Below are 13884 nucleotides of genomic sequence, written 5' to 3' on the forward strand. Positions count from 1 at the left end.
AGGAAGTGGGAGAATTTCCAAGGTTGTATGATCACTGGCAGGATGCAGGGACATAAACAGCCACCATCAATCACCATCATGTGTCAGCAACAAGTTACTCAATTTTCTCTCCTCCTCCTTTTCCACCACCTACTTATTCAGACATGATGAAATTCACTCTGGTTAAGCCTACCCTCACGGATCTTATGGTAAAACTTGAAGAAGGGAATAAAATACGTCTTCTGTGCCAGGACCTAAGTGGGAAAGTTGCATTTCTGCTGAACTCCCAGATGAAGTCCAGACTGGTCAGCTCTGTAATATCTGGCACAATGCCACATGCTTGGCTTGGTTACCAAGTGCTACATTTGAGGGACATGTAAAGTGCTAAATAATAAATGATAATCAAGATTTGTTTGTTGCAGTCCAAAGCATCTCAAGCCACAGACACATTATCTCTATTAAGTACAGAAGAAAAGCAGAAGGAAGAGGGGATGTGTGGCTACTGTTCATGGAATCACCTTTAAAATGTCTCAAATGACTGCAGTTTACACATCACCATTCTCCCCATGGAACTGTAGTCCCACTGGCACTGAAAATCCAGTGTTTAGTTACCCTTGAACATGAAACCTTAGGGCAAGTCTAAACTTACCATTACGTTGGGGGAACAAGTTCTGCTGGGTAATGATACAGACAGAGCCTCACTTTAATACACCAGAATCCATATAACAGGTGGAGACCTACTACTGTACTACCTATAACAGGCTCTAGTTTTCAGGTAAATGTATTCTGATTTTCACCTTGTTTTAGGTAAAAGGTCATCCTTTTTCTTTTCTTCTCCAAGGGTTTAGACCCTTCTAGTCTGTGAAAGTGAGTAATGGCTCCAAGGAAAGCATTCTTAACTGGTTCATCACCTCCCAATATTTCCCCCCTTCCTTAAAACAGAATCACTCTTGGGGTGCCCGCATGGCTCAGTCAGTTAATAAGCATCCGACTCTTGATTTCGGCTCAGGTCATGATCTCAAGGTTCATGGGTCCGAACCCCTTGTCAGGTTCCACACTGATAGTGCGGAGCCTGTTTGGGATTCTCTCTCTCTCCTTCTCTCTCTGCCTCTCTCTGGCTTGCACACACATGCAAGCCCACACATGTTCTCTCTCTCTCAAACTAAATAAATTTAAAAAAAAAAAAAAAATATATATATATATATACACACACACACATATATATATATACATATAAATAAAATCACTCTGTGGTCAATTGTACATAAGAATACTTCAATAAACAAGTATACCATACAGTAAATATTGAAGTAATACTTTTGTAAGGCCGTATGTATCAGGCCTAGGAAAACTGCCCACAGGGTTTTTGCAGTTGCTTAATTCATTATAATCAGATAAACAACATTGTTACCATGACCCGTTCATCAAATTATGGACACAGGAGGTGCCTGGGTGGCTTACTTGGTTGAGCGTCTGACTCTTGATTTTGGCTCAGATCATGATAACAGGGCCATCGGATTGAGCCCCACACTGGGCTCTATGCTGAGCATGGAGCCTGCTTAAGATCTCTCTCTCTCCCTCTGCCCTTTTCCCCTGCTTGCATACATTATCTCTCACTCTCTCTCTCTCTAAAATAAAATTTAAAAAATTATGGACACAGTCTTTTTCACTAGAGTTTGACATCATAATGACATCTGTTATAATGGAGTATCTAGTTAAAATGGACTAGAAGACAAGTAACCTTTGTTGCATGCTAATTAAACCCAGCACAAAGCTCCATATGTATGCAACCTTATTTTATCCTCCCCAAAACATGAGGCAAACGTAAGACCTGTTTCACAGATGAGGAAACTAAGGGTCACACTGTGAGAAAGTGGGAGAGGCAAGAATTAATGTGAATCACTATGATCCCTTTTATACACTGGGCTATAAAGGCTGGAAAAGGCAGGGAAGGAAGTAGATGATCAGAAACAGGCAACGAAGAAATGAAACGACTGATATATCATAATCAAGCAGACACAGAAATAACACTACACACTTAACACAGAACACATGGCATTACCTGGCTTCTACTCCAGGCCTTGTAGGGGGCTTTCCTGGTGGTGGCCGAGGCAAGAACTGAGATGAAGTTGCGGTACTAACTTGATCTGTGTTGACCCATGAAACTGGCCTTGGAATTTTGCTCTTTCTGGACTGGGAGATGATGGGTGACAGAAAGCTGTCTTCAGCTGATCTGCTTAGGTGAGAGTCTACAGCCAGTCTTGAAAAGGGAGTGAAGACTTCCTCCTCAGAAAAGGGAGCAGGAACAGTAGCTAGTCTCTCCTCTAGCAATTTATCAGAGGCACTTGAGAGGTCCCCAAGGAAAGACTTGAGTTGCCTTTTTTCCACAAGAAGCCTGACTAGGTCTGGCTGATAAGCTTTCTTTTGGAGGAGCTTTTCTTTTGCAGAGACTGGAGAGGATGATTCAAAAGTTGAATCTATTTCTTGTGCTAAAACAGGGATTCGGCTGTGTCTAGTTACAAAAGATGACTTAACCACATCCTTTCGGGATGGGGGACAATGTTCACTCTCTGAAACACAATGAAATAATTCTCCATTTCTAGGGGCAATTTTCTCTCTCTTACCCTCTTGGTGCAAAAAAGTAGACACGTCTCCCTGATGACCTGGCAAGTCTTCACTCCCGATGTCATCATCCTTAGATAGCTTATTTTTTTGCATTGCTGCCACCTGACCTATCTGTCCTTCAACATGTGAGTCAATGACTCGTGGAGAAATTTCTGAAGTTCCAACTGCCAGAAGCTTCATTATCTCGTGATTTTTGTCTTGATTTGGCACTACACTAAAAGTCTGTGTCTTTGTCACATCAAGAGGTTCAGTAGTAGCTGAGTGATCCCTTTCCACAGTTACCAAGTCTCCTGGAAGAGAGGCGATCTCAATATAATGCTGTCCTTTACTTAACTTCTCATCTTCATTATCTGATCCTAGAAGAATGCTTTTCTCTTCGGTTTCTCTAGGGAGACTCTCAAATTCTCTCACAGCCAGTCTGTTATGGTCAGCGAGGTCTTTTGGTTCCAGGTCTTGAGATTTGTTACTCTCTCTAATACTGGGTAACAAGTCATGACCAATATGATCTATCTGAAGCCCCAAGTCTGTTCTGCTTCCTCCACTAGGAGGTTCACCCTCTGTTACAACTAGGCCAGAGAAGTTCTCCCGTGGAGAGTAAAGTTCTACAGTGGGCTCAACAGGCTGAAGGTCTCTCCTCTCTGGCTGCTGACCATAGTGAAAGCTTCCTGAAGTTGACTGTGTGGATGCCACAGAAGGTCTAGGAATTGTAATCTGGAGACACAGAAGAAAAAACATAATGCAATAATGTGGAATATTAATGAAGATGGATGATTTGAAATTTAATACTTAAAATTCTAATTTATTAGAGGAACATAGATGTTGACCAGGTCTGTCCAACTCATACCTAAAATGAACAATTCTCAAAGTACATGACACTTAAGCTCCCCTACTCAGGAGCTACATAAAACAGTCTCTGTCTAGGCTCATCCCTGCCTTTACTTTAGCCTGCTCTGTGCTCTGGAAGATGAATTTCTACACACTGCACTATCCAGGCTCCCTTGCGTTCTGATTTCTGGTTGGGTTTGCCCAATGGGAAGCATCAACAGAGAATCAGAGAGTTGAGGAGAGAAAGGTCTGGGTATTAATCCTCTCTGCTTCCTGCCCAAGGGACAGGAGCATTGGTGGTGACTACATTCTACCACTTCTGGCCATAGCTGCTGTTGCATGGTGCTTCTCCCAGCTTCTGCTCCCTCTTCCTTCTCTTGCAGGACTCAAGATAAAACTGACTCCCTCTACTGACGGTCCTGTTGGTTCTCTTTAGTCTATCCACACATCCGTAAAAAGTTGTTTTCATTAAATTCTAAGCCCCCTTCAGTGTGCCAGCTACTTCCTGCCAGAATCCAGATATAGGATTATAGGAAAAAATCATTGGCAAATTACTCTAAGTTTAAAAACTCTGGATTTACATGCATTTTGTTTCCCATAAATCCTAGCAATCAAACAATGTTAGGAATATTTTATCTTCTTATAAGCAAAGACTTGCAAAGATGTTTCCTAATGTTTCATTAGTTTCTTTAATTTTTTAAAGACAAGCCTATGATAAATTCTACCGTCCTTCCACTGAGGTCATTTCAATTCTATGTGACTGAGATACAGTATCTAGTAAGAATGTCCTTTCTTAAGACTCCTAAAGTTTCTACATTTTATGACATGTAAGAAAAAAAATGTGACATGTAAGGAGACAGAAAATGTCAACCACATACACTGATAAGGAAAAAAGCCTTTCTGAGAAATCAAGTAAGTCAAATTACTTAATGAAACCAATTATGTTTTGGGGAAACTATGGAAATTGGCCTGAATTCAAAGCAAAATGAATGTGGAGCTGTCATGGGAGACTTCACTTAGATCCCATCTTAATCCAAAGACATCAAGAAATGGGTGTAGTTCCAGAGTCAGAGAAACTGTCTGGATTTTCTTCCTCTGTGTATCAGGAATACAATTAGGTTTAAGAACATGTAAAGCTTGGGGCGCCTGGGTGGCTCTCAGCTGGGTAAGTGTCCAACTCTTGATTTTGGCTCAGGTCATGTTCTCACAGCTTGTGGGTTCAGGCCCCACATCAGGCTCTGCACTGGCAGAGCAGAGCCTGCTTGGGATCTCTCTCTCTCTCTCTGCTCCTCCCCTGCTCACTCTCTCTCTTTGAAAATAAGGAAATAAACATTAGAAAAAAAAAAAAAAAAAAAGACATGTAAAGCTTGTCGTAAGTCCAGCCCAGGTGAAAACACCTAACTAATTTCCTGAAATAGCTCCTGAATGGAACCAGTGTCCTGAGCATCTGTCTGGTTAATTGAATACAGGCTGTTTAGGTTCAGATGAGAATTCTTACAATAAGCCCAGACCTCTAATGACCTTCAGGAAAAGGGAGTCAGTTCTAGTGGTCTGTTGCCCTTCAGGAAGTCACTTTACACTTGTATCTCTTTTTCATTGTTCTAAAATACATTCATTCAGGCAGATGACAATTTGCTAGTATATTTTAAAAAATGATATTGAAACCTAGAATACATAGTTATTTACTATTCGAAATGTATTTTTTAAGACCCGGGAGTCAGGGTGATAAGAAAACCAGGTAAGAAGTTACAATAAATGTCAAATAACAAGGGAGATGACTCTACCTACGTTCAAAATAAAACAATAGTCATTTCATTATTATATGTAATTTCAGAAATATCAGCCAAAATAAACTCAGCAGTGTTTACGGAAAAACATTCCAATGATCTTCTGAGATTAGAGCCAGGGAATCAATGCACTTGTGAGCTTAATTCATCTTAGATTCAGAACATAAATGGATGTGTATGTGTGGTAGGAAAAAAGGGGTGACAGTCTTCTACACATGTAAGATATAGGAACATCAGATTGGAGAATTATTTTCTTGAAAAAGATTCTGAGCAATTATGAAAAACTGCATAAAATATGCTCATATAATATTTCTACAGCACCTAAAATTTCTAAAATGTTCCTAAAATCATTTTTACAAATTTCATTTCATAACTGCCCTGTATTTTCATTGGGTACTATTGTTGACACAAATTTCACAAGTGAGGAAAAAAACCTTGGTAAAAAAAAAAGTCAGGGATAGGATTTAAGGATTTTGACATCATACATAGCATAGCAAAGCATTCTGATATGCACTACACTCTCAAGTGAAGTCTGGGAAAGAGTCTGCAAAAACATTATCTGATGAGATAAAAGGAGAAAACCAAAGATCAATAGCTGAATACAGAGAAAGAAAAGGCTAATTCTAAGTGTATCTGAAAACAGATTCCTTGACCTCAGACTGTAAGACACAAAAGCATTTCCCATAATTGGAAATTAATTAACGATCTGCCAGGAAGCCATATGCATCTTTTATATCTTTAATTTCTATAATTCACAAACACTTCATTAAAGCATGAATTCAATCAGTGCCTTTCTTCTGTTCTCTAACTGGTTCTCTAAAGGTAAACACCTTTTTACAGAACTAGAAAATGACCTCAATATTTTCCGTGTCTTTCATATTAGTTTTATTAATGCCTGCTACTCAGTTTGACTAACCTCAGTCTCGTTACCTTTTAGTTCAGATAAAGCAGCCTCATTATTTATAATTACCCCATGTTTACAACTGGCCACAGAGCAAGAGACAGTAAACTGTAAACTATTATTTACATTTAACTTATAAATAATTATCCTTTAACTTTTATCTCATTCAAGGAGTATAATGTTATTAATAAAAACTTTGGGAAATTCAACAGGCATACCAAATAGCCTCTCTTCCAAATAAAATGTCATATATGAAATATCTAGATCTCCTTTTGGTTTTTGACAAATAATTTACGAGATATAGGTAGTAGAATAATTTATTAGTTCCCACTATAGCCAAGAATAACTGAGTTATATGAACACATTCCTGGTCTAATAAAAAAATTTAAATTATAAATATTCACATTTCTTTGGGCCATTCAAATTCCACTATACACTTCTTTTGCTTAAAGCATCTTTATGTGACACTTCATGCAAGTGTTAAAACTTATGAATGAAACTAAAACACTATTATTGAACCATGTTTTTAATGTATCAAATGTTTATTACTAAAAAGTGAGTACATGGCAGTGATAACATTTGAGTATTAAGAGGCCTTATCGGGGGAGCACCTGGGTGGCTCAGTTGGTTCAGTGTCCAACTTTGGCTCAGGTTATGATCTCGCAGTTCATGAGTTCGAGCCCCTTGTCGGGCTCTGTGCTGACAGCTCAGAGCCTGGAGCCTGTTTCAGATTCTGTGTCTCCCTCTCTCTCTGCCTGTCCCCCACTGATGCTGTCTCCCTCTGTCTCTCAAAAATAAACATTAAAAAAAAAGACGTCCTATCTGCTAATAGAATGTCCCACTCTCTCACTCTTTATCCCTGTTGCTTACTCTGACCATGTTGGTTACTACTGCTGAAGATGTTGTTACACTGTGGCTTGGCTCATGAATATGGAGGCTGACTAGAGGAGGAATGGAGAGAGCAGCAATGTGCTACATAGGTAGGTAAAACTGAAAACCTGAAGCCTCGAGCCGAAGTAAACAAATAGTAAAAGTTGCTTTTCCCCTTCCCATTACCCATTTCTCAGAGACAGTCACTCATCATTAATAGTTCAAGTGTTTTTTAGCAGGATTTGAAACTATGAGAATTTCGTGGGGGCACCAAAAATCATAAGCAAGCCACAACCCCACACCCAAAGAACAGAAGTCACAGAAAAGACAGACGGAAATAAAAATATTTTTGGTTGGCCTGTAATTACACATCACATACTTGACTACAGGATTTCACAGTCAGTTTTCAAGCCCCTTCATATAATACTGGAAGACAGTTCAGGGATCACTCTAGTTCAACTATTCCCAACTTCCATAACCTACAGATTTCTATCAAAGCATCAATAACACTTCATTTGTTTCCCTTTACTAGCTTGAAGATGCTTGGAAGCAGTGAGGAGACTCACTGGGCTTTGAATTCTTTTGATGCCTAGTGCAGTACTTAACACACACAGTAGATGCTTGATAATTGTTGAATAAAATTCCCCTCCCTCAATCTTGGCAGTTTCTTGTCCCACAACCCACACATCTCAGCGGAGCAGGCCGATGCCCTTTATCACCTTACCTTTTGCATTTTATCTTCAGCCCCTTTCCTTTGCCCTAAGGAAAGGGCACTTAAGACTCTAAATCACTTATTTTAATGCTCTGAACTGTGGTCTTCAAGTCTCTGTGCCTCTGCACATACTGTGTTCTTTGCCTCACAGCCCTGCATCTCCCTCCACCAAACTAATTCATCCTTCAGAGTCCTCTTATTTTTGAAGTGCCCCTTAACCTTTCCAGAAAAATATTTTTAATTGTTATTTCCTCTCTAATTATGAAAGCAATGTATTTTCAAAATTTCATTTTTCGTGGTAAGAAAAATTAGAAAATAAAGAAAAGTTTAGAAAATAAAAACACCCAATATTGTACTCCTCAGTCCTAGGTAGATTGATCTGTGCCCTCCTTTGTGTACACAGCTCCACTAGAATCACTTCACGTTGTTTAAGGTAACTGTTAGACATAGGCCCTCAGTGCCAACCTGGAAGGTTGGTGCCAACTGTTTATCCCTGGGGTAAAGCATAGAGCCTGGAACTCAGGAGACACTGAATAGAACTGAAGGAATGAAAGGAACAGAATTAAGGCAATACAATCACTGCTGATCTGAATTTTCTAGTACTGGTATTGGTACTCCTGTAAATACAGTCAGAGGAATCCTCTTTGTAGATGCTGACTACCAGATAGATCACAAAACAATTATGTGACTCCTTTCCATTTTGTCTTGCTCCCCGTGTGTGTTGTGACTCACAGCCCCTTTCTTCTTCTCAGTGTGTAAGAAACAAGTCAAAGAGGAAATTCCTTCAAATGTTGATAATCCCCTGATGTGAGGAACAGAACACAGAATGTACTCCACTAGTTATCTGCCTCTTTACAGATGATCTCCCTGTCCTATGGTTTGGTGTCATCAGTGCAAAAAAGGACAATAATTTTCCCTCTGCTTGTTCCATAGAGTCGCTGTTAGGATCAACTACAAAAGTATTCTATGAAATATGGATGTAAGATAATATGGTAGCCAGTCTCTATGATGGCCCCCAATGACCTCTGCCCCTTGGTATTCATACCCTTGTATAGGCCCTCCCACACTGTAGCCAGATTGGTCTGTGTGACTACCAGAATATGACAGAAGTGATGGCATGCCCTTCTGAGATGAGGTTATAAAAGAAATTATGGCTTCTATCATGGTGGAGGCATGTTGGCTCTACCACCCCACCCACTCCCCTATCTCTATCTCCTTCTCTCCTTACTCAGTGACAAAGTCAGCTGCCACTGTCAAGAATGGAGAGACCCAAGTGGTGAGGAACCAAAGCCTTTGGCCAACAGCTACTGAGGCCTGCCTTCAGTCATGTGAGTGAGCGCGGAAGTGGATCTTCCCATCCTGGTTGAACCTTACAATGATTTCAACCCTAGCTGACAGCTTGACAGCAACATCATGAAAGACCCTGAGCCAGAACCATTAGACTGAGCCACTCCTACATTCTTAACTCTCAGAAAAGTGTGAAATAACTTTGTTGTTTAAAGCTGCTAAATTTGAGGGGTACCTGGGTGGCTCAGTTGGTTAAGTGACTGACTTCGTTTTGGCCCAGGTCATGATCTCATGGTTCATGAGTCTGTGCCCCACATTGGCCTCTCTGCTGTCCGTGCAGAGCCTGCTTCAGATTCTCTGTCTCCCTCTCTCTCTCTGCCCCTCCCCACACTCTCTCTCTTAAAAATAAACATTAAAAAAACTTTTTTATAAAATAAATAAAGCCGTTAAATTTGGAATAATTTGTTACACGGCAACAGGTAACATATTGTTGATATTATAATTCCCCAGTCATATTTACACTACTTCTAAAGGTAATATTAAAATGAAGCACTGGTTTTCTTTCTTTTAAAAAAAAAATTTTTTTTTAATGTTTATTCATTTTTAAGAGACAGACAGAGCGTGAGTAGGGGAGGGGCAGAGACAGAGGGAGACACAGAATCTGAAGCAGGCTGCAGGCTCTGAGCTGACAGGCTGACAGCAGTGAGCCTGATGTGGGGCTTGAACCCACAAACCGTGAGATCATGACCTGAGCTGAAGTCAGACACTTACTCAACTGAGCCACCCAAGCACCCCTGAAGCACTGGATTTCTAAAAGACCATCTAGAACCATGAGATCATGTGGTACAATCTGCCTTGATACTCGGTTTAAGAAATAACTTTTCCACTCCTATATTAAATTTCAAATCCAGCCTCCCTACTAACAGAGATCACCCAATGTCACGTGGACCAGTGGTTTAGACCTCTTTTAGAAGCAGTTCATTTTCTTTTCTTTTTCTTTTTGTATCATTTTAATGTTTATTTATTTTTGAGAGAGACAGACAGACAGACAGAGTGTGAGTGGGAGAAGGGCAGAAAGAGGAGACAGAATCAGAAGCAGGCTCCAGGCTCTAAGCTGTCAGCACAGAGCCCAAGGTTGGGCTCAAACTCACAAGCCATGAGATTATGACCTGAGCCAGATGCTTAACCAACTGAGCCACCCAGGCACCCCTTCTTTTCTTTTTCTTCTCTACCCTTATTTATGTATGCTAGCTTAATCTTGTTTCTTCATTTTTTTTTTTATGTTTCTTTTTTATTTTTTGAGAGAGAGAGAAAAAGAGAGCACAAGAGAGACAGAGCATGTGTGGGGGAGGGGCAGTGAGAGAGGGAGACAGAATCTAAAGCAGGCTCTGGGCTCTGAGCTGTCAGCACAAGAGCCCAATAAGGGGCTTGAATTTAAAGACTGCGACATCACGACCTGAGCCGAAGTCAGATGCTTAACCAACTGAGCCACCCAGGCACCTCTCCATTTTCTAATCAAAACATAACTTAGTATTTTTCCTCTAAGCCAAAGGTTGGTCTTATTTACTCCCTGTAAATCCATGTTTAGCAGCTTTTTAGAAACGATTGACAGTGACCCAATTTCAATCAACACTGTTTACCCAAGGAAAAAAATTTAATTTCTAACAGTAACCCCAAACCAATTTTTTTCAAATCTAGCAAATTTAGCCATCTTTCAAAACATATTATTTAAAAAATGTATACATGCTATGTGATAATCAGTGGTTTCATGTTTATGGATAAGGGAATTCCTAACCAAGGCTAATAGCTCTGCACTAATAAAGTTTTCATCAGGTTAGTTTATTATGCCAACTATGCTTGTAAACAGATAAACTTTTGCTTTGCCTATTTTTATATAGTTCCTACATATTTTAAGACATCGGTATACTCTCCCTTCATATCATCATAAAAGAGAAACGAGCCTGAGTGAAAAAGATACAAACTAACAAACATCCTCATCAGGATATGTCTTAATTTAAAATATTCAGATAGCCCAGTAATATAGTTTAGCATATCATCCAAGCTAGAACATATAATCAGAGTTGCAAGAGATGTGGAAAAGCTAACTGGGAGCCCTCCCTATTTAATATGTCTGTAGTAAGTTAGGAAATAATACCATCTGCTTTGCAAAAGTAAACTCTGAATTTAAGCCTCAAAAACAGAATCAACATAAATATATTTTTAATCTCATCCCCCACAAGTGAAGGAAATGGTTAAGTTTAATACCTTAGACATAAGTACACAAGTGATGCAGCGGACATTTCTTTAGAGACCTTCAGTTAAGAAAAATACTTTAACAGACACACAGATCAATGGAGCAGAATAGAGAACCTAGAAATGGACCCATAAATATATGGCCAACTAGTCTTTGACAAAGCAGGAAAGAGTATCCAATGGAAAAAGACAGTCTCTTCAGCAAATGATGCTGGGAAAACCGGACAGAGACATGCAGAAGAATGAACCTGGACCACTTTCTCACACCATACACAAAAATAAATTCAAAATGGGATGAAAGACCTAATTGTGAGACAGGAAACCATCAAAATCCTACAGGAGAAAATAGGCAGCAACCTCTTTGACCTCGGCCATAGCAACTTACTACTTGACATGTCTCCGGAGGCGAGGGAAATAAAAGCAAAAATGAACTACTGGAACCTCATCAAGATAAAAAAGCTTCTGCATAGTGAAGGAAACAATCAATAAAACTAAAAGGCAACCGACGGGATGGGAGATGTTTGCAAACGGCATATCAGATAAAGGGTTAGTATCCAAAATCTATAAAGAACTTATCAAACTCAACACTCCAAAAACAAAAAAAACAGTGAAGAAATGGGCACAAGACACGAATAGACACGTTTCCAAAGAAGACATCTAGATAACTAACAAACACGTGAAAAGATGTTCAACATCACTCATCATCAGGGAAATGCAAATCAAAACCACAAGGAGATACCACCTCACACCTGTCAGAATGGGTAAAATTAACAACTCGGGAAACAACAGATGTTGGTGAGGGTGTGGAGAAAGGGGAACCCTCTTGCACTATTGGTGGGAATGCAAACTGGTGCAGCCACTCTGGAAAACAATATAGAGGTTCCTCAAAAAATTACAAATAGAACTACCCTATGACCCAGCAATTGCACTAGTAGGTATTCATCCAAAGGATACAAAAATGCTGATTTGAAGGGGCACGTGCACCCCAGTGTTTATAACAGCACTATCAACAATCGCCAAAGTAGGAAAGAGCCCACATGTCCACTGAGTGATGAATGGATAAAGAAAATGTAATATATATATACATATGTATACATACATGATGGAACACTACTTGGCGATGAAAAAGAATGAAATCTTGCCATTTTCAACAACATGGATGGAGCTAGAGTGAATTATCTTAAGTGAAATAAGTCAGAGAAAGACAAATATCATATGATTTCACTCATATGTGTAATTTGGGAAACTCAACAGATGAACACAGGGGAAGGGAAGCAAAAATAAGGTAAAAAAAGAGAGGGAGGCCAATCATAGAGACTCTTAAATACAGAGAACTGAGGCTTGCTGGAGGGGAGGTAGGTGGGGATATGGGTTAAATGGGTGATGGGGCATTCAGGAGGGCACTTGTTGGGATGAGCACTGGGTGTCATATGTAGGAGATGAATCACTGGGTTCTACTCCTGAAGCCAAGACTACAATGTATGTTAACTAACTTGAGTTTAAATTTTTTTTTAATGTTTATTTTTAAGAGAGAGAAAAACAGACAGTCAGACAGACTGTGAGTGGGGGAGGGGCAGGGAGAGAGGGAGACACAGAATCTGAAGCAGGATCCATACTGTGAGCTTGACAGCAGCAAGCCCAGCACGGGGCTCGAACTCATAAGTAGTGAGATCATGACCTGAGCCGAAGTTGTATGCGTAACAGACTGAGCCACCAAGGCGTCCCTTGAATTTAAATTAAAAAAGAAAGAAAAAAGAAAAATACTTGTATTTAAAGATATCTGAAAATAAGGCCAAAGTTATAATATCAAATAAATGAATGCAAGTCTTTCAACAACCCGACAGAGAAAATACAAACAGTGTAAGAGAAGCATGTGAACAATCCCTGTGGATAAAACAGTATTGATGGGAGAAAGCAATACTAGGAGAAATGGAGCCAAGGCTTTAGAAAACCTTTTTTTCCCCCCAATTTTTAAATGTTTATTTATTTTTGAGAGAGAGAGAGAGAGAGGTACAAAGAGCAAGCAGGGGAGGGGCAGAGAGAGATGAAGACATAGAATCTGAAGCAGGCTCCAGGCTCTGAGCTGTCAGCTGAGTCCCACAGGGGGCTTGAACCCACAAACGGCAAGATCATGACCTGAGCTGGTCAGATGCTTACCCGACTGAGCCACACAGGGGCCCTTAGAAAACCTTTCTGAAGGGAAGTACACCAGAATGCTTGAGTGACGGCAAGTACATAGCATGACAGAGTCCAAGATAAGAATAAACTGAAGATGGAAAGAGAAATAAATGGAAAGAGGGAAGGTGGGTGGAAAAAGGGATGAGGGGAAGGAGGGGGGTGGTTGGACTTGCCTCTAGCCCATAGGTCATTGTGTACAATTTGAAAAAGGATGCTTCCTTAAAGAAGAAACAGAACTACACAAAAACGCAGTTTGGTTAGCAAAGTTTGGGCTAGGTTTCAGCCCCTACTTGCTCCCTGGGCTAGGCCACTTTATTTAGTGAACAACCTGTATAACTGTACAAAGCAGTCCTGGAAAAGAAGAAAAGACTAACTCTGATGTAGAAAGAGGCAGGCATTGATTTTCCTACGGTGAAGTGCAGGTGAATTCCTACAAAGCAGGACACAAAAGCAAATTTTGTTATCTT

General features: G+C 40.0%; 1 protein-coding gene across 5 annotated transcripts in view; it reads right to left on the bottom strand.

Annotated features, from left to right (window-relative positions):
* TTBK2 (tau tubulin kinase 2) overlaps positions 1–13884 on the bottom strand; it is a 160000-nt gene that overhangs the window by 8500 nt on the left and 137616 nt on the right. For all 5 annotated transcript variants that reach the window (XM_025919578.2, XM_086710492.1, XM_086710495.1 and 2 more), the window contains one exon: positions 2042–3315. In XM_025919578.2, the coding sequence (XP_025775363.1) occupies positions 2042–3315 (1274 nt within the window). The remainder of the gene's footprint in view (positions 1–2041; positions 3316–13884) is intronic.

This window comes from Puma concolor, chromosome B3 (assembly GCF_028749965.1).
Source record: "Puma concolor isolate L17-30 chromosome B3, mPumCon1.1.hap2, whole genome shotgun sequence".
Classification (NCBI taxonomy): domain Eukaryota; kingdom Metazoa; phylum Chordata; class Mammalia; order Carnivora; family Felidae; genus Puma; species Puma concolor.